At 39.7% G+C, this 27,005-nt stretch overlaps 1 protein-coding gene across 1 annotated transcript; it reads left to right on the top strand.

Annotated features, from left to right (window-relative positions):
* rasa1a (RAS p21 protein activator (GTPase activating protein) 1a) lies at positions 1–26,828 on the top strand. The gene is made up of 25 exons (XM_040154974.1): positions 1–1,288; positions 14,249–14,401; positions 16,361–16,496; positions 17,551–17,621; positions 18,373–18,490; positions 18,791–18,822; positions 19,535–19,587; positions 19,768–19,918; positions 20,089–20,167; positions 20,570–20,693; positions 20,850–21,006; positions 21,176–21,263; positions 21,670–21,750; positions 22,462–22,619; positions 22,789–22,865; positions 23,008–23,180; positions 23,281–23,440; positions 23,631–23,773; positions 24,390–24,505; positions 24,652–24,738; positions 24,902–24,969; positions 25,065–25,153; positions 25,275–25,352; positions 25,796–25,930; positions 26,026–26,828. The coding sequence occupies exons 1-25, from the start codon at positions 744–746 to the stop codon at positions 26,107–26,109; spliced, it is 3,156 nt and encodes a 1,051-aa protein (XP_040010908.1). The 5' UTR covers positions 1–743; the 3' UTR covers positions 26,110–26,828.
* The last annotated feature ends 177 nt before the right edge of the window (positions 26,829–27,005 follow it).

Raw genomic sequence — 27,005 nt, forward strand, 5'->3', positions numbered from 1 at the left:
GTGTCTGCTCGGTGACTGGAGAGGAGTGGGAGAGGGAGGGGAGAAAGAGCAGCGCAGCAGCGGGCAAGCCACCAGCTCTGAAACCCAGAAAAAAAGGCGAACTTAGCTTGTATACGCAAGAAAAATTTACTTTGGTTTACGACATGGTAGTTAGCACAGAAGAATTTACCTCTCCGGGGATTTCGGCAATAAGGCTGGGTCGTGTGTAGATTGTACTTGAGACGGCTGGAAACTCAGAAGGAAAGAAAAACAACAACACTGGAAAAAAGGACGGGGATTACACACAACAGTGACAATAAAACAACACTCCCCGACAAGTGGTCTGTCTGGTGCCGAGGGTGAAGCCCGAACGAAAAACAGGAAATATTGGTGAATTGATAATCTATTTGAAACGTTTTAAATGTTCGTTTCCAGATAGCGTTTCTGCGTGAACTTTAAACTCAGGAAACAATGAAGACATAGCAAGCAAGAACTCATCAAGTGTCTCAAAGCTGCTAGCCATCCCGCTAGCGTTAGCGTGGCTATCTTGCAGCGAGCGAATGCGAGGTAAAGCTAACGCCCGTTAGTGCAGCTAAGTAAGCTAACTTAGCTTGTCGGCTAACGTTAGCTGGCTAGCTAAACGCGAATTTGATAAACTTTCGGTGTTGTTTCCCTGGAGCCCAAACACTGAAGGAGTATTGTAAGAAAGGAGGGGAAGGGCAGGTTCCCTTCTGGACTTTTTCCCCTCTACGTATTTTCCTACTATGATGGCTGCGGAGGTCAGCAGTGAGGATACGGGCTCGGTCACGACAGGGACAGGGGTGGCAGGCGGAGGAGGCCCGGAGACGGCCCCTTTCCCCTACTATCCCAAGTCGAGCAGAGTGCGAGTCACTGATTTGGGACAAGGACCCACACCAACCCTCCGCCAACATTCAAACACATCGCCGGACTCACTTCCCGACATGAGCATGATCTATCCCATGTCTAGTGGGGATATGACCGGACCAGTGCTGTCCACAATAGGGAGTGGCGGAGCAGGAGGTGGACATTCAGTTTTCCAAGGAACAAGCTCAGGGACCGTGGGCGGCATGTGCTGCTCTCCCACTTTGGAGGGTCCAGCTAGTCGGATTTCACCCACATCAACCGGCCCGGATGGGCCCACTGTCTTCCCCCCACTGCCACCACCACCACCTCCTCCTCCAGGCTTTGGGGGGCTCGGCGGCACTATGGATGAAAGCGATATGCAGGATGGACCGGAATACGAGGAAGAAGAGGTGGTGTTCCCCCTCTCTGCACCTCCCACGAACCAGTGAGTATACCACCAGTAAATATTACGTTTGTTAATTGACTCCTAGAAATAGACACTCTCAAGAAACCTGTACTTTCTTTTGAGTTCACTTCCTTCCTGCTGTCATACATGTTGACTAGTGCAGGTTCAATTGGAGCTACCATCAGTTATGATCTACAGCCCACAGTCACTGCTCCGTGTACTGTGGATTTTTATAACCTAATAATCGGAAAGGTTGTTGCCAAGATATAATCTAATTTTAACAATCTGTATCTAGTATGTATCTTTTTGACATTTGCAAACTGGTAAACCACAGTTACTCAGATTAAGTTGAACTGGTAGCAGATTTTGCATTTTTATAATACACTGAGTCTTTGTTTAAACAGTTGAAATAAAGTCCAATTGATGCTGGATCAAACTGCTAAACTCATGTTCAAAATGGAGCTAGCAGCAGGACAGTATAAATGTTTGTTTCATATTTTTACAATTAATATTGTGAACCTTAAAATGAAAAGTGATGCGTTTATAGAGTATGGATGCCATTTCTTTTAATTGACTGTTTATCACATTATTGAACTGATCAAATATAAAAAGTGTAGTGAATGTACTCAGGTACATCTTAATCTACTAGGAAAGCTGTATTTAAACAATTGACACTAAGTACTTGTTTTGTGCTACTTTCATAGCACAAACCAAGTAATTAGTAAGTATGTAAATAATAAAAACAAGTACTTTATTTGAACAACAATGACTACGCAAAATCACGCCATAAAACAAAATAAGCCTAAAAAGACTCAATATAATAATTACACATAACTTGTAAGATTTTTTTTTTGGATTACATAAATTAGAGGGGAATAAACAAGATACAACCCTCATTCAGTTTTGTATCTCCAAAAAGCTGCAGCATAAAAATACCTATATCATGTACAAAAAATTGAATGGGCTCTCGCATGCTCATCAAGTTTTATTGGTTTTTCTTCAAGAATATGAGTATATTCACCTAGTAGGGGGTAATTTTGCAGTTTTTTCACCATAAGGAAATCGGCTGATCAGTTTCATATGGGAAAAATTCAGCTGGTCAGTTTTGCCATGAAGGAATAGTAAGAGGAAGTAAGTAAAGTGATCTGGTTCAATGAAGAGTTGCGGATGACAAATGGTTACTTTAGTCTGGGTGAGGTCAGTGCATGTCTTCTAGGTTAGCAACATCTTATCTGTGCCTTTCCTGTGGTAACAGAAACCATTTGTGTCATGCCTGCAACATGGGCTTTTGGCAGAATTGCTCACAACTGTATGGAGTTCAGCTTGAGTCAAGGCGCTGGGAAACACCTTTATGGATAGGCCTGATATTTATGGGATGCACAAATACTGCCCTGCTGACTTTGTTAATACTGTATATTCGTAATTAACCAAATGATTAATTTCGATTCATTGATCAGCCGTTAACCCTTTACGTCTGTAATCTATATTAAGGTTAATCAGTTCTTTTATAGCTGACATGTGATTTGTTCACTCTGCAGCCCCATAAAACACCTGTTCCTACGTCACTGCAATAGTAGCCTAATTATTTTCAGTGAAGGATTGTGCTCTATCATGCAAGATGGGGAATAGAAACGGGTTCGAGGAAAAATCTAATGGGTCTGCTTTGCTGTACAATTTCATACTTAAAGGCAATTTACAGCCCTTTTACTTAATGGACATTTTGTGATAGAAATATAATATTTGTGATAAAAGTTTTGTGATAAAAGTGAAACAAGCCTGAAAGAGGGTATTTGTATATCTTTTTTGATTGAAGCAAGGAAAATGCACCCTTAGCATTGTATTTTAGAATTGCATCTATAAATATAGGCTTTTTAACTAATTTATCAGGCATGCACACAAGCACATGTCCAAACCCATGCGTGTGCTGGTGTTGTAATAACTTAAATACAGCCCTCCCATTTGTTACAGTCTCAATAGCGAACTGCTGAGCTTTGTCATTTCTAGCTCTCATACTGTGAGATATGGAAGTGACTGGGCCTGGAGTGTGGATTCAGCTCTTATTTTAGGAGCCACCCTATATCTCCCTGTCAGATTACAGGGGAAGGGGAAGGCCAGCATTTCACCAGTCTTGCATATACTGGTAATGAACAACCTTAAATGGAATTAACTGCATCGGAATCTAAGCTCTTACATGTAGTACTACTGTGGAAGTAGATGTTTTGCCAAGGGAACATGGACTTCATGGGTTTGCACTTGCGTTCCTGTTCATCAGCTTGTGGGGTTGCCAGTGAGGCAGTGGAACAGTTGTCACTTGTGCATGAATGGCATTGATTTTCTTTGGTCTTGCTTGTTTCACAACAAATAACTTGTAGTCAAATGTGTATCTACCACATTCACTAACACACATACTTTCACACACTGGTGAGAATCAAATGAATCAACTCGCTCCTTCTCTCGGGCCTACTCTGTGATGCTTTATTCGACCAAGCTGTGCAAGGCACATACACAACACAAGCTACAATCCCCTGAATTTGGTTTGTGGTTTTGGTGAATTGCTTGCAGTGGTAATGAATGCACCGGAAAGCTGGACCGCATTTCTTTTAAGTGTTTGGTTATTACTATCCTGCAATTTCCCAATAGTGTTGCGAAGTGTATGACAATGTTTACCAAAATGAGACCTACCCTTATGGCATTTATGGATATTGAACTTGAAGACTACACCGAATACACAATGTAGATATGTAGGAGGATACTGAATTTTTTTTTTAATTGAATAGTTTACAATTATCAGATAAATGTACCCAGTTAACATCTGGGTTGAGGTCAAATGCTGAATGTATGTACTGTATATTTGTGTGCTCACTGTGACAACACCTGTCATTGGCAATATAAGCAAAGCAAGACACAGGCTCTGCTAGGAGTTAGGTACACAGCCTTCATTCATCTTCTTGTCTGGCAGTGGATGACTCTCAAGAACAGACAAGTTATAAGGTGCTGCCGTTGCCTTTTAATGATGACCCATTTAAAGCAAGGGTATGTCACTCCTTCAGAATGTGTCACTGATCCACTGTGATACAGTGCTGCTGTGGGCCCTCTGCGAGGTTGCTGTCGCATCCATTGGTGCTGTCCTGTAGATGATGTCTAATCTAATACAGGGATTGAGGCAAAATGGATCACAGTCATCGACATAGGTGAAGTCTTGGCCTGCTGGCGATATAGTGAACCTAACTGCCATATTTTATTGTATAAAATCAACTCATCTTGTGTCACGCTATTTATGTGAACATCCAGTGTATGTCTAATACAGGACATGCATACATTTGTTTTTTGACTGTTTTTTCACTTTGCTTGTAATAGCATTTTCCCAGTGGCAAAGCAACCATTGGCAGCAATGAGTGTTACATTCACAGCTGGCAACCCACAGTGCCCTGAGTGATTCTGAATCTCACCCTGCCCCCTCAGCTGTGTAGCTAGCTGTGTATGCCTTCTGTAACCGGGCTCCAAGACTGATCCTTTATTCCTTTGAGTTATGTTAGCAGCCTGCAAAGTGCATATTGGAAGAGTGATGGCGGAAAACTTCCGCACTATTGAAAGTGGTCCCAGAGTGTGTTGCACAGTGATTGTGAAAGCTAAACTAGGCACATTTGCAGAGTGCAGTAGAGTGAAAATGTCTGCGAGAGTGAGACAATCGGCAGTCACATTCATTCACACCTCTGTACACCGGTGTGCCATTCATAAACAATGGCTATAGCACTGCGATGTGAATTTCACGCTGATGATAACTTAACGAAGAGGCAAGAGCAAAGATATCAGGTGGCCCTCACAGTGCGCGTTCCTGCCGCCTTTAAATGTCTCTGGCCCAATGCCTGAGTTTAAACAAACAGTGTTGGGAAATTAGTAGTTGATTTTGAGTTTCCACGAAGATTAGAGAGGATTTTAAGTCATAAAGGGTTTCCTTGAGGAGGTGGTGGTAAGAGGAAGGATAAAAAGGGGAAAGGAAAGTTGGATTTTAAGATCAGTGGCTGTGTGAATGAGTTTACCACATTTAGCAGTTGGCTGTGGAAACATCCTTGTAACTGCAGTGTTAATTTTGCACCCACACTACCTAATTGCCCTTTGTGTAGAGTGGCAGAGACAATGGAATTCTGAAATGGCACAGGGATCGTGTCACATCGCTTAACTAGGTTATTCCCTGATGGAGGCTGTTCCCACTAGCCATAATGTTACAGCACTTTTATAACAAAGCAGGCTTTTATTAATGGGACTGGATCAGTCATTACACAGTTTTGATGACTTGTGAGCCCAACAATGAGTATTAAGCCTCTAAGTTCCTGTTGTCCCCTTTTTTGAAATTACTGCAATATTCCTTGCTGGAAAGCTATATAGACCATTGTAGCTTATGTTAGACTGTGTTTGCACCTTTTCGCAAAGGATGCACATGCTTAGTGTTGGTTTACTAGACCCATTGATTGAAATACTAGTCCCACTTTTGTTAGTGTAAGATATGTGTTGTGCATTGATAAGCGAAAGCCTATGGTTTCCATGCATTTTCAATGTGTTATGCAATGTCCTGTCATGCCCTTCCAATACCCACACTACCCTGCCTTTTCTCTCATACATCCTGTTTTCAAGACTTCTGAGCCACTCATTGTGGCATTAACAGGATCCTCAGAAAGATTTCAGTTGTGTTTGACAATTCCCAGGATTTTTGATTAGCCTGACTTCTCACATTAGTTAGGTGTGCTGAATGATAGGTTGGGGACTTTGTATAGACAGTGTTACAGTGCCTGGTTGGGCTTAAGTACCATAGAACTACAGACATGTCATCTTACGCAACGAGTATAATATAGGGCTGTATTCAATCAAAGAAAATCTTGGTTGACTGAAATTGTGCCTACTCTTCAACCAATCTATTGTTTGCGGGGGAAAAAAAATCTGCACGTTATCTCTAGATGAAATAAAACGGCCAAGTGCAGTGAGTGCACTCTACATGGTAGCCTTATTAGCCTAAATGAATGATAAATAAACAAAAAAAAACTAGTATTTGCAGCATAAAACACTGAAATATGTAAATTCTGATATGTTCACATTCAGAGGCTCAAGCGTTAAACACAAAAGTTGATGGAGCATCCTAACGCAGACAAGTTAGCCTGTTGTTTTTAGATGACATACCATGTTGGTTGTGATATGCAAACTGCTGTTAGCAAAGTTTATACTCAACTTTTTGGTCAACTGTTTTAACAAAATGCAGCCATGCCGATGACTTGTTTGACCTGGTGACAAATAGGTTGGATTGGAGCTGACCAGGAAGTAATCGTTCAGTGTTAAATATTCATGTTAAATATGTACGGCTTTGGTCTCTGCGTGCCTGGCTGGGCATTAAAATGATGGTGGTTGGTTAGCATTCAGACTGAGCAAGGCTGAGCAAGGCAGAAGATCTCTCCATTTATATGGATGGTTTAGGTCTGCCCCAGTGTGCTGTCACTCTCCTACCCTGACTGAAGGTAACAAGCTGTGGCAGTCCACCATGTGTAAAGCAAAACAAAACCAATTCACAGCTGCTGTCAGTCTTCCACAGTTCTCCACCTACTTTCTCTCCACTGTGGAAATTTGAGCATGCAAATGTAAGTGAATGGTTAAGGGATCACAATTTGCATAATACTTGTTTGGCCAGGTGGTTATTGCATAAACCCATACAGTTTACATTAAAAGCTGAGGTGTTTGTTCATTTACTAAAAGAATGCTTGGTGTGGTGTTGAAACCAGTCTAACTTTTTGAGAGTGGACAGTCTTCACGTCATTATGTGTTTTAATCTTGAGGCATAGTTGAAGCCAGGATAATATATACTCTCTAAGGCCAGTGCAGGTCACAAGGTTGTGTGGTTTGCTTCCACTAATGCATGTCTGTGTATCTGAGCTTTCATGGGTAGCACATAAATGTTCATGTGTGTGCAGAAAAGGCCACTCCCTACCTTTGCTGTCCCAGGACTTCAAAAACCAATAGGCAGCATGCTCATGATGCATGGCTTTATGAGAGAGAGAGCACAGAGTAAGAGAAGGAGAAAGTCAGAGGAGGATGAAGTGGGAGTAAAGACTACGGGGATACAGTCTGCGTCAGTCTCTGAAAGATCAACTTGTGTAATTCTTCAGAACAGGATAACAGAGCCAGATATGATCATCTAATTTTCTTCAAATGAGTTAAAGCAACTACATGCATGTGGGCTAACCGTTTGCATCTCCGTTTCCCCCTGTTCATCTTACTTCAGTGGATGTTGCTAGTTGACCCTATTGATGAGAGATGACTGTACCAGGGCAGCAGCAAGGTCACATCATCATGAATTGTACGGATTTAGAGCTGCCTTTGCTCTGCTTTCCACATCGGTGTACACAGTTTTTGTCTGGCCAGCAGCAGTATCAGTGGATTGGGTGCACCTTGTGACACCACGGGAGACCGGAGGGAGATGCAGCAGAGGGCAAACTCGGCGTAAGTGGGGCATTGATCACCCTGCAACTCATACCTCGCCTCCCCAACAATGGGCTGGTGTAAACCACGGACAACTCCAGCTAATCAGCTATTTTTTGTTTTAGGAATCCAAATTTAGTTTTTTTTTTAAAAAGGTAAATCACATATGTCTGTATTTCTGCAGTTTATTTATTTTCTATTATGCAGGGGACTTTCTTCTGTGTGAGATCTTTTAGTCAATTGTGATAATCTGACATTTCAGTTAGAATATGTAAGGAAATTCGTTATAAACTTTTTATATCCTTGCTGTTTTGCTTGGAAAAGTATTTACTGGATAGTCAAAAAAATAATGATATAATGTGCCAATTTTGTCCGGCGAAATAGGTCAGAGACGTTAAATGTAGAAATAGGGAAATGTCATATTACATGTGTAACTACATGGTAATATGTGATGTCAAGACACCTAATGGAGGACATTGCTTCTATTTAAGTATGTTAGTGGGCTGTAAACTGGGCATTAAATTTGTGTGTAGAAAACAATGTTGTACTCAGTACTCCCTATAGAAAGTTGGCAGCCCCACTTAGGTGCATTGCTAATGCACAGTAATGCAATGTTTCATTACTTTGTGATACTGATGAGGACTGACAGTATGTCTGTGGAGATGTTTGAGCAGAGCCACATCCATCAAGACACAAAAAGATGAAGAAGAGAGATATAAGCTGGAGAGAGAGAGCTGACAAAAGAGCTTAATGAGAGACAGACTGACTGACAGAGACACAAGGTCCAACTCACTCAAGTCACAGCAAGCGGTTTGTCAGGTTTCTATAGGATCTGGTAACATTAAAGCACAAAGTACAATTTGTAGAATCTTTGCCTGCCTGAAATTGTAATTAAAACCTAATTTTAACATCAGCAAATTACAGTATTTTAAAAAATGGATAATGTGCAACTGTCTCAGCAATCCGTAACTGAGGCTTATTAGATGGTTAAGACCTACCAGACATAGTTTGGGTTTCATTACTTTTTAAAAATAGTTATGCTTGAATGATTTAGGTCAGTAGAGTATGCGGTGTCCTCATTTTGAGCACAAAATTTTTCTGAAGACTCGGTGTCCTTTTCAAATAGTAGCTTGTCACAGTTTCAACATATGTGCTATTTTAGCAATAATTCCACCTTGGGATGACACACATCACCCCAGAGAATTAAAGTATCCTTTATTTTCCCTACAGGATATAGACGAGGTTTTTTGTTTTTGTTTGTTTGTTTTTTTTAAACTCAAAGCAGTCTATTGATGTTATTATCAGTCATTTTCTTTATCCATTTATAGGTAATTGCCAAATTCCTCCTGCCGGAAGTATACTACATGCTTGTGCTGGTATGGCTGTTTTCAACTGCTGTGTTAAATACCCTAATCATAAGTTGAGTGCACATTATTGACCCAAACAGTGCGAGCAGCGTATGCTTTTTAGCCTTGAGTTTATTTATATTGCCATATAAAAACATCTGATTGCAACAGCAGTTGCCCATTTAATTAAATGACAAGTTTAATTTAATGAATGCACAATTTATCTTTATGCTGTGTTCCATTTAATTTCTAAAATAAAACAACCTCACCAAAGAATTGCAGGTTTAAAAAAAAAAAAAAAAAAAAAAGCTATAAATATATAGATATTCATGTCTCCGTGTCAGGATGTGGACATTTGGGTGGTGAAGGATGACACTTTGGTGACTCCTCCTGCTCATGCACCTTAGCAGTTTGAAAAATATAATGGTGTGGTGCCAGTAACAGGTGGTTGTGACTCAGTTAGTGTAGAGAGCATAGTCATTTGCTATGCATGTGAGTTGCCACAACACAATGCACTATAATCAATGGACCGTCAATTTATAATGGTTTGTATTAGTTTGCCTGTTTTAGTTGACCGTGAGGGAACTGTATGCAGAGAGGTTAATGTCTCATCCTGAGTTGAACGTCAGTAGAGGAGAGAACCAAGACGTCACTGTGCTTCTCGTTGTTCATGTACTGACATGACGGGGCATTCCTCAAGCTGATAATAGAACTGTATCCCATCACCACTATCATGGCTTATTCTCATAATCTGTTTATTATAGCACCCTATTGCTCTGGTTTACCCAATCACATCCTGTGTCATTATCTGCAGTGTAATATAATAAGAATATAATAGCTCATACACAAAGCTACAAGAAACTTGATCTAAATAGTTATTTTTTCTAAATCTATAGAAACTTTTGGTGTACATTGCAAAGCATTTAAACTTTCGCAAAATATCATATACTTGTTAAAAGACCAGTTAATTCTGACTTTTCTCCTGAGGCTCCAGACATCCAGATGGTAGGGCAGTTTCTTTTAGATGTACAGTAAATCAAATCAGCGAGGCTACGAAAATAGCGCAAATGACCTCAAGGCACTGTACAACAACAAATCCACATGGCCATGGTTGCTATGGCAACACATAAATCATAGTTCACATCCATGTAGTAAGTCAGGAATACCACAGCCATAAACTGTTTGTTTTAGTGCGATTAACAGCAACCTTAACCGAAAATACAGCAAAGCAGCCTAGCCCAACATGTAACCCATAGAAAATTTGAGTTGAATGGGGATAATCAATCCTGGATTAAAATGCACCTTAGAAACAAGACTGGTTTATGCACTTTATGCACCTGCTTGACTCAGCAACCCAATGAATAACATAACATAGTGTATGCATTTCACTCTTTGTATATTTGAGGCATAAACCAGGAGTGGGATTTGGTAATTAAGTGATGCCAACGAGCCTAAAATCCAAAGCACTGTTTTGTATTGAATCTTGGCTTAAATGCATAATGCAAACACATGTCCTTTTTCATCCCCACTTAGGAAAAGTTGGTGGAAATATCAATCCAAATGGAGAGTGTTCAGTCTCCATTCTACCAAGTGTACCTAGTTGATTAATTACCTGTCAGTCATACATTAACGGCAACATTCGGAGAATATGATAAGTCATGTCTATGATGAAACAATTTTGAACTGAGAATTTCAACCAGGAAATAAAGATGATAAAATTAAAAAACCTCTAGGAGCTGATGCTAAAAACACCAATAAAATTAACAGCGGTTTGATTGGATTTTCCTCTAGTTTTATTTGAAGTCATTGGTATAATTATGGGTTGGTAATGAGGTCTATTTAATGACCTTCTCTTAGGAACCTTTTACATATTTAGCTTATGTGTGATGAAGTATAATAATAAAGGTTTTGTTCTAGTTTACTTGTTCATGTTTTCTAATCTTAGCCAAAGGCTATGAATAATTCTTTTTAATGTCACCACCACCTTCAACCCTTGTTTTATTACTTCTTGTTTAAAGCAAGAACTTACTTTTTGGTTATGAAAAAAATAATTGTTTGGAGGTGATCCATGGGTTTAGGCTTGCTTAGTATATTGAGACTGATTACTAGTGCTCTGCTTGGCTTTGTAGAATAATGGTAGTGGTGGTTTTTTAATTTCTTAACGTTTATTACCGCTCTTTTTTATAACTGTTCTTAGACATATGGGTTAGGTGGGTGGGAAGAGAAGAAATAACAGCTTACAGTGTACGAATCCAAAAATAGAAATGCCAAGGGTGATACAGTGACAAAGGGGATACAAAAACAGTAGTCTTAGAAATTTTACACCTCTGTTTTATAATTTTCCTTCCAGTCTTGCACTTCAAACCTTAATCTACTAAAGTCAACACACAGATGTTAGACTTGGTGTGTCTTGGTTAGATTGTGTGGTGGGTAGCTCTTTGTTTTATGGTAAAAGGCATATGTCACTATTGTACAACACTTTCTTTTACTTCTGCAGAATTGAAAAGAAAAATCTCCACAAAATAGGAATATGAAATTAAAAAAAAAATTGCGATTAATATTTTCAGCTTTGTTTATTATGACATTCCCACACAGCCATAACAACATGTAGTTAGTAGGTGCTGCTGGTTGTTGATGGGCCACATGACTGTTTTCATATAGAAATAACTTTGACACTGTTTGCTCTGTAAGTTTGGAGCATGCCAACACAGGCTCCCAGAGTTCAGTATGAAGCACCACAATGCTGCCTGCCTGACTGCATCTCACTTCCTATTGAAGTCAACACTGTTAGCTCAAGTTCATGTACAGCTAGGAACATAAACTCCGATAAATGCCTGTGTAGTGTACACTGGGCTATGATGAATCTGAAAGTGAAAATCATTGATTTACTTATTTATTCACCTCTATTTGATTGATTTGTAATGAATGTGAGCCAACTCCAGTTGACACCTTTTTGGAGTATGTGTACAGGTGTGTATGGATAGCTGCTTAGATGAATGTCTGGAAAAGTGTTGGTATTTGTTTTCATGAGTTTTTTCCCTATGAATATCTAATGGTGATCTAAGGACTTGGATGCGTCTGTCCAGTATACCACACGGTCTTCTAAAAATTGGTTCTAGTACATCTGAAGTGGGCTTTCTAGTTTGTAAAGAGAGCAGACAGAGAATGACAGAGGGGAGAGGCTGGTGTTACAAACGGCATCTTCCCGTCAATCGTAATCCATGCCCTGTCGTGCCTTGCTTGTTTCTCTGTTGCAGGCCTGACAATGGCTGCTCCGACTGTTTAGCTGTTAAGAATAGCTTAAAGCCATGGAAACAGTACCGGGCCCTTGCAGTGCTCTTCGTGTTGTGTTTTGGCTAGTTTGACCAAATTTTGCTTTTGTAGATGTTGTGGTTTAGGTAATTTAGTTCTAAGACCCAGGGTCTTTCCCGGCCTGGTTCAGGATTAGTTGCAGTAGGCGTTCGTATCCTGAATGTCTTCTATGTGGCATTTAATGTCATTATATACAGGGTATAATGGGTGGTGTGTGTATGTGTTGGTGGGGGCATTAACTACTTAAATCCTATTATGCTGTAATAACCGGAACCTAGCTAGTTTGGCTCGTAGGATGGTGTGCCCAGCTCTGCTCTCTGCTGCTCTTCTTTTAACAGTCATTTATCATTCCCTCTGTGCTATTCCCCTTCAGTAATACTTCCCTCAGCTTTACCAGCCCCTTAAGGGCTGCTTGGCCTAACTCTCAAACTGCTCTCCATCACCCTCTTCAATTCTGTAATCACCCAAATCCCCCCAAAAGCCCCCTCACGGACACTTAACTCTCCCTCTCCTCTTCAACAAGCCTTCTCCACCTTTCTCTGTGATAGCAGACTTGATCCTGTTTTCTTTACAAGTAGAATCCTCTACTCGCCTGAACCAGATGGGAGCCCTTTAGGTCTCCTGTGAAAAGGGCTCTACTGCAGGACTCCATTCATCTTCTCAATGCTGGATGTTTTTCCAGTCACTGCCCTCCATTCTGAGAGGCACCATTGGCCTAAATTTGGAAAAGCGTGTTAATTTTTTACCCCAGCTGGCAGTGCCCTGTCAAGTTCTGCCTCACTTGCTGAAATTTTAACCAATTTTGTTCTCAAGGCTTCTGTTTAATTCAGGAGGCAAGACTTTAATGGTGTGCTGGAAACTCAAAAATAAAAGATTCTGGATTTAAGCTTTTAGGTGCCTTCCCCTCTCCATTTGTACACAACCTGCTCATTCTGTCTAGGTTTTTCTCTCAAGAAAGTAGGTAGTAACATTTAATAAAGCTTCATGTCTGATATTGATTTTGTTATCATCATTTTTTCAGTAATTAACAGACATTACATTACATAGATTTACTTGTTTACTTACTCCCTTTAACAAGTTCAGAACTGATCTGAAACTGAAAAGAAGCTCCCAAGGTAAAAGTGGAAATTTAAGTTCATGACACCGGTAAACTGATAACGGTGCTTGTTTGACGTATATTAAGTCTCCATCATGATTCAAGTTTTGTGATTTTGGAATATTATGATTTGTGATTGCAATCGTATACAATTTTTATTTCTGATTGTTTTTTAAAACTGGACCGTGACAAACTCAAAAGAATTCAGTGTTCTGTATCCTTACAAGGATGTTTGAGTGTCTTCTAAGGGTTAAGTTATTCTCGTCAAAGTATTATGCGTTAGGCTCAATTTTTCTGATTCATTAACACACCATACTTGCATGTTTCCAGAGTTTGTAAGCCTTTCAAAGCAATAAATCACATCTTTCTTGAATTATGTTTACCTCTGGAGGTTGTTGGTTGTATTGCCACAATTCTTGTATTAGTTGTAAGTGGTCTCTTATTTTTATTTTGAGAAATTAAACTTTTAAGAGACATAACATACAGAGTATTGTAATAATATTTTTATTATTTTAACATTTTCAGACCAGCAGTACATTAATTCAATCAATCAAACAGTTGAATTTATGTTGCATTTACTACTCAACAGAAATGTGAACTTCCCTGCTTAATAGGCTTATAACTTTTCTAACACAGTTCCTTTCAATTATATCTTAATATAGTTTGACTTGACACAAAAAAAATTCACCATATCATGGCTATACAATAATATGTCATTTGTGTACATATATAGTGGCCTAACACCCCCCCCCCAATTACTTCCTCTTTTTCTGTCTCACTCAGGTGGTACCATGGCAAGCTAGACCGAACCATTGCTGAGGAGCGGCTGCGCCAGGCCCGGACCCCTGGCAGCTACCTCATCAGGGAGAGTGACCGCCGGCCCGGTTCCTTTGTCCTATCTTTCCTCAGCATGACCAGCGTGGTCAACCACTTCAGGTATGACAGACTACATGCAACAAGCAGAAATAACTTAATCTCAGTGATAGGTCCATTCTGACACTGCATCAAGAGCTTGCTTAAATGCCTCAGGGAGAAGTATGTTTTTGCATCAACATGTTCAGGTGGTCCCATCACATGTGTTATCATATTTGAATTCGCTATTTTCAGAGGTGTATCCTGAAAAGACCTGACTTGGCCTACACATTGCTGAATAATTTTTTCTCCAATTAATTATTTTAATCCATTGATGCCATAATTTACTGGGAAACTAAAATGGGAGGGTCCTTGAGGTCTGATCTGTGTTCACCATACCAATTATGGAAGCTATACAGACTTGGCTAACCTGTCTAGCATGGTATTACTAGTAGCCTACAACTTAGAGAGCTTTGTGGATGGAATAATCAGAATGGTTTGGTGTGTCACAAACTGTTTCACGTCTGTTCTCTGATAGAACATAACATGTCATTTTACAATAAGCAGGCAGCATGCCACCCTCAATTAGAAGATACGGATAGGGGAACTAAAGAAGTTATTCATTACATGGTAACCAAAAGGACAGACAAACCACAAACATGAAAGGGTTATTTCAGAGATGAGCTGATACAGAAGTCAGAATGTTTAGGTTGGAAAAGTGGTTTCCAGTGGCCTGTCTTACTATTGTAAAATGCTTCAGCCTATTTGTGTCGCAGTAATTCAAACAGACAGTATGTTTGAGAACAATGTTTTTTAAATAGCACATCAACTTGCAGGCTTAGATGTCTTCTGAAACCCATGACTTATGTGGGTCTATTTGCGTGTGTGACGTAGAAGACTTATCTTTCATGCAATGTGAGTGGGTGGACGTGAAGTAAAAGAAAAAGGACGGCACATTTGTCTAGTAGCAATACCATGGGGTATTTTATGTTACAGTGAATAAAACAAGACAGATTAGGCATTACAATCTGTCCTCCCTCTCAATATACTTCTACTACAACTAACTGTAAGTGCTTAAACACATTAGATGAGCGTGTGATGAAAGTCAGTGCATATCTATCCAGATCATTTTGCTGATTTTGGTCGTACTCTGCCACCTCCTTTTTCTCAAGTACGCTGCCCCTCATTGCACAAACGCATATTTCCCTCAGATGTTTAGGTTCTATTTCTAAAGCTTGTTTTCTTTTTGAAGCAGCTTTTAAGTAAACTGTAATCTGTGCATTTTATAGTATTTCCTCCTACTACTCTACTGCTCATGTTTGACTTCCTAGTCCAAATTTTATACTTCAGAAAACAAATCATTTGTGCTCTGGGAGATTGCAGACATCTTCTCCAGAAATGAATTTTTCTTATTGAGTAACAATGACACCATCTCTTTGACTCAGGCTGGTTTAGCGTGGACCCATGATGTCATTGATGCTTGAAGGAAGAAGCCTTTTGCAAGGGTATTATGAACATAAGGTTAAATGCGTGACACTTACACTTCAAAAGACTGATGTCCTTAGTTTGTGCACTCAGCAAATGAGTAATAGCATTGTGTGTTTCTTATCAACCCTCTGCTCAGCTGTTGAGCAGAGAATTAGGATTAGTAGCTTTGCAATGGGATATGGTTCAGAGCAGTGCTTGCCCATACCATTGTAATCATTCAATGTGGTGATTTTCAGTTTTTATTTTATCTGAATCACAAATTTAAATAACATGGTCATGATAGAGGCTTCCCTGTTGAATCCAACTATCTGTCTCTCATTGTCTGAAATCCTCTCTAGAGAGATATTTACTGTTCTGAAGGATTGTGGTACAAATATTTATAGTCTAATTTTGTCATAGCTTATATGAGCTATATTTCATCTGCTATATTTCGTCTGTAGTGTAGGCGCACTGATAAAAACAATGTTGACACAGTCCAGATAAATTTCACTGTCGAAGGAATAAAAGTTGAACATTTTCTGTTGCCTTCACTGCACAGTGTTTTTCTTTCAACAGGATAATTGCCATGTGCGGGGACTATTACATTGGTGGCCGGCGGTTCTCTTCTCTGTCAGACCTGATTGGTTACTACAGCTATGTGTCATGCTTGCTAAAAGGAGAGAAACTGCTATCGCCAGTGGCGCCCCCAGAGGTGAGACTGGCTCCATGGCTGGGAGCATGTAGTCATATTCTGAACTCTTTCCGTTGCCTGCGTGACATGACCTTACTTGATGTTTTCTTTTTTCCCTCGTCTTTGTTGTTTCTGAAAATAAATCAGAATCAGAAAAAATTAAATGGCATCTCATGTTGAACGTGATGATAGAAGGGAGACACACTCCTTTCCATGAGTCTCTGATCAGTTGGTCCCCGGTATAAAGAGTACGACCATGGACTTGCTGCACAATGTTAGCATTGCTGAATGATAGCATTCAAACAAAGTAGCTGAAGAAGTAATTTCATGGTAAAAACCAGACCAGATCTCTCTCTGCCAGCATGTTTAGAAAGGGTACATCTTAAATAAGTTACTAGTAAATATTTAAAAAGGTATGACAAAAGAAGAAAGCTAAAAAGTTAAAAAATAAGAAAAGGAACAGGAGCAACTGCGACAGCAAATGCGCCGATGTGCATTTCTTCTTTTGGTTTTTCGTTGGTTTGACTGGGTTATGGCGTGTCAGTACTGCGGTTTTGCTTTTCTAAAAATAGAAATCCTTATAGCTTGATAGTAGCATCTTAATGCAACTTGTCTTAATGTGATGGGAAAGAACTGTCCCCAGATACCTATCGAAACAGATTTCAAACATTTTTAAATATGCCAAAAGCATGCCATAGGTGTGACAATCAACAGTAAAGTACATAAAATTAAACCTAATCTCCTGAAATGTTGTCCAGTTAAATACTTAAACCTGACAAAATGTTTGAGGGTTGAAAGATAAGCTAAGTTGAACTGAGCCTTGATTCCTTTATTCAGCCACTTGCTCAGTGTACAAGGGAGTATTTTTCACGTTTTCCCTTTTCCTTCAGGCAGTATTCAGAACTGTTTAAGGCAAAGCTCAAGCTAATGCTCATTACCTTTTTGAGCCGTGTGTGATATCTCCCTGAGGGAGTTGTAGTAGAATACTTGATTTTGTGAAATAAAGGGGGGATTTAACATCAACGTGGTTTTGGAAGGTTAAGGCTAAGAAGGATATTTTTGCATGTTTCCACAGCCTGTGGAAGACAGGAGGAGAGTCAGGGCCATACTTCCATACACCAAAGTGCCAGATACTGATGAGATCAGGTGAGTATGTGTGTGTATCTGTGCCAAAGACACTTTTCTTGTCTTATACATGTAGTAGAACATTTTCATATCCAACCAGTCACGGTCCTTCTCATAAACATGTTTCATAATCTTTGAGACACAGACAAGCACTGATGATTTCCCAGGCTTAAAAATGTAGTATTTAACTGTATGGCTCTGAAATAGCTGCCTAGTTTCCCCGTGATTTTTATTTATTTATTTTTTTGGCATGTCATAGGCCTGCTCTTCCCTTCACAGCCCGGAAAGCACATCATCTGACTTGTTAATGAAAAACAGTCTTGTCCCTGTTAATATGCTGCAGTAGGCACACTTACTGATGATCCGAGCTATCTCTGATTTCCTGATTCTGATAAACATCTGTTTGAAGTCAACCTCAACCCTGAGTCTACTAGCGAGCCATAGGTTTAGCTGAGTAGACATACAGTATTTACCTCATGTTATGATTCAGAGGGGACACCTGCTGGTAATGTTTTGGTATTACAATCGACATTAAATAAATTGACAGACACTTGACAATTTCTTCAGTTGGAAAATTTATAGAATGATATAGATCTACTGATCCCAAATTTCCTTCAAATCATCAAGATAACAGTGCAACATAGAGAGAGGTGGTACCTAAGTTTAGCAGAGTTTACAGAGCGTTTTACACATTTCCTTATTTTTGCCTTTTTCAAACAATTTGCACAATGTTTCCTCTTTTAATGTCCATTTTGACTCAATGTATCTTCAGCTTCCTAAAAGGGGACATGTTTATTGTTCACAATGAACTGGATGATGGCTGGATGTGGGTGACCAACGTTCGCACAGAGGAGCAGGGCCTAATTGTGGAGGATCTGGTGGAGGAGGTGGTAAGTACAGCACAAGATCGGAAGCATACATCAATTTGTGTTTATCAAGACGTGAAAGAAAACTATATGGGATTAAGACAAAATTGATAGTGGCATCTGTAAACTCGCTGTATTGTGGATAAAAAGAACCCATTGTGAGGTAACTACAATATATCCTATTATATCAGTAAGTGTTGCGATATAATACATGAATACTCAGCATAACAGTCCATAGGTAACTGAAAAACTAATTCTTTCATTCTGTCATTCATTCATTAGAGTTGGTTTCTTGACAGATTTCTGTTTTTTATATTTCTTAAGGGACGGGAGGAGGATCCACATGAGGGAAAAGTGTAAGTTATCACTTAACTCACTTTTTTTAGTGTCCAGTGTCTGAACAGTGAGAAAATTTCAAAGCGGGATGTAGTTCACATTCGTAAAAATGCATCTGAATCATTTACAATTCTCTATGATACAGCAACTTATTACTTGATTACTTCATTTAAACTTGTATAAAACATATCATTCTTTTAGTCAGCCTCATCAACGTAGTTGGCTTTGTCCTCAAGATATAAATTATGTTTTTATATTTACTTTAACAAGCAGAATAGTATGACAGCACAGTGTATATCATGAGTCATTATTGTCTCCCTAACTTATCATGTCCTTCACCGTTGGCATATCTTCAAGTTTGACTTAATGACTCTACCTTTTAAAAAAAACAAAAACAAACATGAGCATGCCCAATTCCCAGGGCCTTCTGTAAGAAGAAGTTATAAATTAAATTATGGTAATCTTTTTTCTTTTAGCGCCTTTGAACTTTACATCGAACATGAAAGGGCACATATGGTATATTTGCATACAGTAGTGATTAATTTTGCCAACACTGGATAGTCATTTTACTCTGATGAATTTCCCTAACAGAGATGTCATTTATTAAAGATTTCAGCATTGAGAAGATGGCGTTGTTGTAGTGGGCACTACTGAACATCTGCATTTTGTTGATTGAGCTAATTTAATGGTCTGTCACTCTTCCTCCTGTTGCTCTTGTTGGATATTCTACAGCTGGTATCACGGAAAAATCACCAAGCAAGAGGCCTACAACCTGCTGATGACAGGTACCATTCCTCTTTGCCTTTCATTAGGCCAGAGTTAGTAATCACTTGTGAAATTATTGTGGATCATACTTTGCCAGAAATAAGTTCTGAACATCAAAATCCAGATAGTTCCTATCACAATATGCATGCATTAAAACTTTTCTCTCCCTCTCGATTATTTTGCTCCCTCTCATTTGATAGTTGGCCAGGTGTGCAGTTTTCTCGTCCGGCCATCAGACAACACACCTGGGGACTACTCCCTCTTTTTTCGCACCAATGAAAACATCCAAAGGTTTAAGATCTCCCCCACCCCCAACAATCAGTACATGATGGGAGGGAGGTACTACAACAGGTATGTGTGGCAATGTGCCTGCCTTCAGCAGTTGATACAACAGAATAACATAAGGGGAAAAAATGATATGCTAATTTGTAGCATTTTTGAAGTTGTAGCCAGCATGTGTTGTGTATTTAGACTTGCAGTTACTGACATGCTGCATCTCGTTTGCTCTCTCTCTGTGGCAGTGTTGATGACATCATCGACCATTACAAGAAGGAACAGATTGTTGAGGGCTACAACCTGAAAGAACCAGTTTCAGTGCAGGTAAATACAGTTGTATAGGAGCATTATTGAGCCTGTCTGATTCTATAGTTTTGACTTAATGGAATAACATGTGACAATTAAAGAGGTTTGAAAAGACTTAATTGCTCACATTGCTCATATCCTTACTGTCATGCAAAGTATCCAAATACTGTTGTCAGCATTTACCAGTTTAGACAAAAAAGAAAAGCTGGAGCAAATGCTACTGAACTGTAAATGTATATTTTGAAGAAAATGTATAGCATCCGACATTTTTGTGTTTTTTTCCTTCAAAATCAAGACTTTCTAGAATCTCTCTGGGGCAACAGATATAGAACTTATTTTAAAAAAGAAATGATAGTGAATGGAATGGATTTTGCCTTTGTGGGTATGTGATGGCTCGATTTGCTTCTGTATTTACTGTAGCACCAGGAACAAGTACTTACTGACACAGTGGATGGGAGAGAAATTTATAACACTATAAGACGGAAAACAAAAGACGCTTTCTACAAGAACATTGTCAAGAAAGGCTACCTCCTGTTCAACAAAGGTATATGTAACGTCTGTCTTGAAACAAATTTTTAATAAAAACTTCCAGCAGCCCCTTGTTATATCGTGAATAATATCATCTCAGCCTTGTCTTGTGGTCAGGTCAGTCAGGATCTACCATTACAATAAACTTTTCCCTGGTCCATCTCACCTTCAGGTAAAGGCAAACGGTGGAAGAACCTTTACTTTATCCTGGAAGGTAACGACGCCCAGCTCATCTACTTTGAGAGTGAGAAGAGAGCCACCAAACCAAAAGGGCTGATCGACCTAAGTGTGTGCTCTGTGTATGGTGTGCATGACAGTCTGTTTGGCAGGTGAGATGTCAAAATATTGTTATTTTAATTACGTAGTGTCAGAAGGATGTGTTTCCAATCAGCTCTGAATGTTCAGTTGCGTGGACACCACAGGGAGGAAAATTATTTTAATGAAGTATCATATGGTACAATCTAATTTAAAATCTCCTCTTCTGTTATACTTTTTCAGGCCAAACTGTTTCCAGATTGTTGTCCAGCACTTTAGTGAGGAACAGTACATATTCTACTTTGCGGGAGAGACTCCAGAGCAGGCACAGGTAATAGGAGAGTCAGCTCTTCCCTATCACTGTTAACTGTCTCATCAAACAGGGTAGAAGCACCTGCATATGTATTTTGTCAAGATGCTGTGTCCTAAAAACTAAAACTGCATGTTCTGTCTCTGAAAAGACCCCAAAAGCTGTGAACTGCTCCTCTTATTTATATGAGGAAAACATGTTTTCAGCTCTAACTGGTTCTTTGTCAGATACAGAGGAGCGCTGGGTAGCTAGGTACAGAAGTAATCAGGACCTCTGTATGTGATGAAGAGCCAGTCATTTTATTTCTATCATGAAAGGAATGAGTACAAACAGTGAGAACAGTTTACAGTGTTGAAAATTCTTACAGAGACAGAGCCCGTGTCAACTGTATCTTACAAATGCTCTGACCATTTTTCTGTGTTTACAGGACTGGATGAAATGCCTTCAAACTTTCTGCAGTAACCTGAGGAAAACCACTCAGCCCACCTCCAACAAGAGGCTTAGACAGGTACATATACCATCTACCATCTACCAGTGGATGTTCATGTAGACAAAGTAAAACAGTAGATGGTCAAATCCAACAAGCCAGTAAAAAGGTACTTAGCGCTCAGATGTAAGACCACCCTTCTTGACTAATTGTAAAATCAAAATTTGAGGTTCAGAACTGATTAAAATTGAGCATAACCGTGACAGATGGTCACATGATTAGATAGACTTCATCAAGTTCAGTATCTGAAACAGCTAAGTACATTTATCAAAAAGTATTTTTTTATTTTTTTTTTGCACTAAGAGACCTTTTATCCCAGCTGGCTTGACACACATTTAGCACTGCAATAGTAAGACAAGTCAATCTTCTTACAGCATAAGTACACCATTCCAACACTTGGCTTGCCTCAAATTTTTGTTTTGAAGCCTGGCCATCTGACTTCATTAATTTTAGATGTGGCGTGTAGTTTCAAGGCTTATTCTTAGTTGACATCTTACATAGGGGGCATATTAAACAAATGAGTAACTTAACATTTTTAAGGTAAAACGAAATTTTTAAGGGCTATGTGTATCTTACTTTTGAAAATTCTGAGAAGAGCTAGGTTTGAACATCTTTAGATGAATTCACAAAGGGACGCATCAGTTATTGTTTAAGTTAAGTACATTCTTGAATTTGCATTTAAAACCCATCCCTGCACATGTTTTGTGTGCTATATCCTTAATTTTCTGTCAGGTGAGCAGCCTAATGCTGTATGTGGAGGAGGCCCACAAGCTGCCAGTGAAGTATTTCACCAACCCTTACTGTAACATCTACCTGAACAGTGTCCAGGTGGCTAAGACGCACCCTAGAGAGGGACAGAACCCTGTCTTCACTGAGGAGTTCATCTTTGAGTGAGTCTCTCACATATCTGCTTGCTTATTTTCCTCCCTGGATTCTTCCACAGTTCTTCCTCCCTCTCTATTTTATCCTTCTCAAATTCCCAGCTACCTATCTTGCTTAGAATTAACATTTTCTCTGCTTGTTTACAGAATTAAATAATGTATTTATTTGTTGTTTCAGTGACTTGTCAAGTGAAATTAACAGATTTGAAATCAGCCTGAGCAACAAAACAAAAAAGAGCAAAGAAAGTGACATCTGTAAGTACTTCTGTAAATTTTAAAACAAATATAATCTCTAAGTCTCTGCATTCACCTTATCTTTTTGTTTTATTTCAAAACTCACATCTCTCCCACCTTTTCTTTCTGTCTCCCTCCGCACCTCAATCTCTCTCCCTCTAAGTGTTCATGCGTTGCCAGCTGAACCGTCTGCAAAAGGGCCAGATGATTGATGAGTGGTTCCCTCTCAGCTCCCACGTGCCTCTGAAGGGCATCGAGCCAGGCTCCTTACGTGTACGTGCCCGTTATTCCATGGAGAAGATCATGCCCGAGGAGGAGTACAGCGAGTTTAAAGAGGTCTGATCCACCGAAAAATGGTTTTGATTGCAATGTCTGTCAGCTGTCTGCTCTGTTGTTCACTTAAAATGACAATGATGTCATGTTGTGTCCACTGCAGATGATCTTGCAGAAAGAGTTCCATGTCATCTATGCTCTGGCCCATGTGTGTGGTCAGGACCGCACATTACTGGCAAGCCTCCTCCTGCGGATCTTCAGACACGAGAAGGCTGAAGCCCCCCTACTCAGGACACTTAATGACAGAGAGATTAACATGGAAGGTAAAAAACACATAAGAAAGCACTTAAGTAATATGAAGGGGTATAACTGACAATCCTACTGCATAGCAACACCTCAGTCTGCCGTGTTTTGCAGGGTTCAGTTAATTGTTTGATTTGTTCAGCTCAGAAATATGTACAGCCATGTGCCCGTACATTTGTATAACCTCCTCTGCTTGTGCACTGTTACCAGATGAGGCCACAACATTGTTCAGAGCGACCACACTGGCCAGCACTCTGATGGAGCAATACATGAAGGCCACAGCCACACCCTTTGTCCACCACGCTCTCAAAGACACCATCCTCAAGATCATGGAGAGCAAACAGTCCTGTGAGGTAAAGACCTACTTAGGCTTTCCCCCTCCCACACCAACGGCATTATAAGTCCTTAAGCTAGGTCCCCCTGCACTTATCTGTGGTACAAGGTTAAGAACATGGCATTTATGTCATATGAGTGCATTCGCTCACAAGGTTGCTTTGTAAATGCAAAGAAAAACATAAAACTGTGACACAGCATCAACATGGCTGAGGTCTCCAGGCTGCTCTTTGAGCCTTATTGCAACAATGAATAATCTAAAATGTGGTTCTTATAGTGTTCATCCACCCGCTGAGATGAATGTCTCATAGTGTATAAGTTATTGTGTTTCAGTTTTTCTGTTTTTCTTCGCTTCTCTTCTGTTGCTTTAAGTTGAATATGACAAATATCATAAATGCATTTACCAATGGCTAATCCATATTTACGCAATACACAATATTTATTGTGTACGTTATCAACATTACATGTAACATGTGAACCTGATCTTTGCTTCAGTTGCTGTCGCTGTAGAATAATGAATGACCGAAAGGAAATGTTTCTTATCATGGATCACAACCATTCGCTGTAAATTGGAATGAATCCATCTTCATCTGTTTGTCTGCCCTCCCGTCTCTCTCCATCCATCCTTGTTTTAAGTTGAACCCTTCCAAACTGGAAAAGAATGAGGATGTCAACCTGAACCTGGCTCATCTCCTCAACATCCTGTCTGAGCTGGTGGAGAAGATCTTCATGGCTGCTGAGATCCTACCACCGTAAGCATATATATACACCCACACACAGCTTTGTTGTCCAATTTTGTCATTAAATCATTTGAGTTAATATTTGCATTTCTGTTTTAAGTACTAAGTCCAAGCGAGTCAAATAATCCATTATTGTCTTTCTATGATGACCCGTGCAGGACACTGAGGTTCATCTATGGCTGTCTGCAGAAATCTGTGCAGCAGAAATGGCCCACCAACACCACCATGCGGACGAGAGTCGTAAGGTAAACTAACACCCGTGAACAATGTGGGACTCAATACTTTTCTTTCGAGAGTTTAAAAGCAGTCCGCATATCTTTGTCCTGCATTTACCATCTTTTTAATTTTAGCATGTGATATATTGTTTTTTCTTATGCTGTCTATTTCAACCTTATCCATTTTTCACAGTGGCTTTGTCTTTCTAAGACTGATCTGTCCTGCCATTCTCAACCCCAGAATGTTCAACATCATTGCTGGTGAGCATCCATTGAAAAAGCACACACACACAACCTTCCTGTTTGCCACATGGCATGTTACAATGTGTGCTTTGCACTGCAATCTCTTCTCGCAGACCCTCCATCTTCAACAGCAGGCAGGACCCTCACACTGGTGGCCAAGTCTGTCCAAAACCTGGCCAACTTGGTTGAATTTGGTGCCAAGGTATGAATTCCCGTATGGAAACAGTAGTATTCAGTAGAAGTATTTGATTTTTAGTGGACATGTCTGCGAAGCACTTTGAGTATTTTTGATATTTCACAGCTGTCCTTCTATTCTCAAACAGGAACCATACATGGAGGGTGTGAACCCTTTCATCAAAAACAACAAACATAGGATGATCATGTTTCTGGATGAGTTAGGGGTGAGTCACATTTGTTGATTTTTGATCAGTTTGTTTAGAGCTGAAAAGATTATTAAATGCCTGACAGGAAATGAATTCTTACTATTTTGATAATTGATTGTTTCAGTATTTTTTCAAGAAAAAATTCCAAACATTCTGTGGTTTCATCTTCTTAAAAGTGGGAATTTGATGCTTTTCTTTGTCATTAGAGAGTAGGTTCAATATCTTTGGTTTTAGACTGTTGGTCACATGAAGCAAGTGATTTAAATATGTTGTGCTGGCCTCTGGGAAATTATGGGGGACATTATTTTTGACTATTTTATCATATTTTGTAAACAAAATGATTAATCAAGAACATAATCAGCTGATTGATACAGTACATAATGATAATAATTGCTAGTTGCAGATCCCGACTGCTGACTCTGTTTAACAAGCTTAGAAAAATCATGTGTCTGTGTTTCTAGAATGTCCCTGACCTCCCTGAAGCCACCGAGCACTTTAGGACGGACCTGTCCCGCGACCTGGCTGCGCTGCATGAGGTCTGTGCCACACACTCAGACGAGCTCCGGACGCTGAGCAACGAGAGGGGAGCACAGCAGGTCAGGGACCGATGATGTCACAGCTAAGCATACACACAACGATTTATACCATCCTGTTTCAGAAGATTGATCTGATTCCTCCTTCCCCTTTGCAGCATGTGTTGAAAAAGCTGCTGGCCATCACAGAGCTCCTCCAGCAGAAGCAGGCTCAGTATGCCATGTCGAACAGCAACAGGTAGTACTGCACTCCTCCTCTCCTCCCATATTCCCATCTTTCCGTCAAGTCTCCTCCACCGGAGTGCAGCACAGAGGAGACCTAGCATGCGCTATCCTCATCACCATGGCAACCCCTCCACCTCCACCTTCCATCATGTCCTTCTCTGATAGTCCCGCCCATCCCCACCCACCTGCCATCTTGTCCGGTTCACCACAAGAGAGCTATGCAACAACAGCGGCTGAGTACAACAACTGATGCAGTACTTAAAAACAAAAACAAAAAAAACTCGCACCAGTGACTGACAGATGTATGCACAGGAAAAATATTTTTCTTCATAAACTGTGTTGATGATTCTGACATGGGTACATTTCATTCCCTTCATCATGAGGGCCAAATATAAAGATTTCAAGAGAGGTTTCTTTGTACCCACTATGTGTTTTGATAGCACAGGTTGCCAAAGTATACCCCCCCCCCCCTTCTGGCTCAGTATGAGGAAACTGACATGAAGAAGCTAGTTCTCTCGGTCCCCTTTTCTGGTAACTGGATTATGAGCGTGATGCTTTTTATACTGTAATTAGTGACTGATTTATTTTAAGATTGTGACAATATCTGCAAAGTGCTGAAACTAGCATTTGTTTTTGTTTTGTTTTCTCCTTTCTTTGGTTTCTAGATTGGAACAAAGTCTTTCAGAAAAGTATGGTTATTTTATATTAAGAATAAATTCTCTTGCTGGAATCATGAGTATATAAGAGATGAGCTGAATTTTTTTTTTTCCTTCGATTGTATCAGCTATTTTTTGATCATTTGGTTAAGTCTTTTTTGAAACTTCTGAATGCCAGACAAGACACATAATCAGAGAAACCAAGTAAAATAAAAGTGTTTACAGCAGTAAATTTTTGGAATAGTACAGACTGTATC

Source organism: Xiphias gladius, chromosome 19 (assembly GCF_016859285.1).
Source record: "Xiphias gladius isolate SHS-SW01 ecotype Sanya breed wild chromosome 19, ASM1685928v1, whole genome shotgun sequence".
NCBI lineage: Eukaryota > Metazoa > Chordata > Actinopteri > Istiophoriformes > Xiphiidae > Xiphias > Xiphias gladius.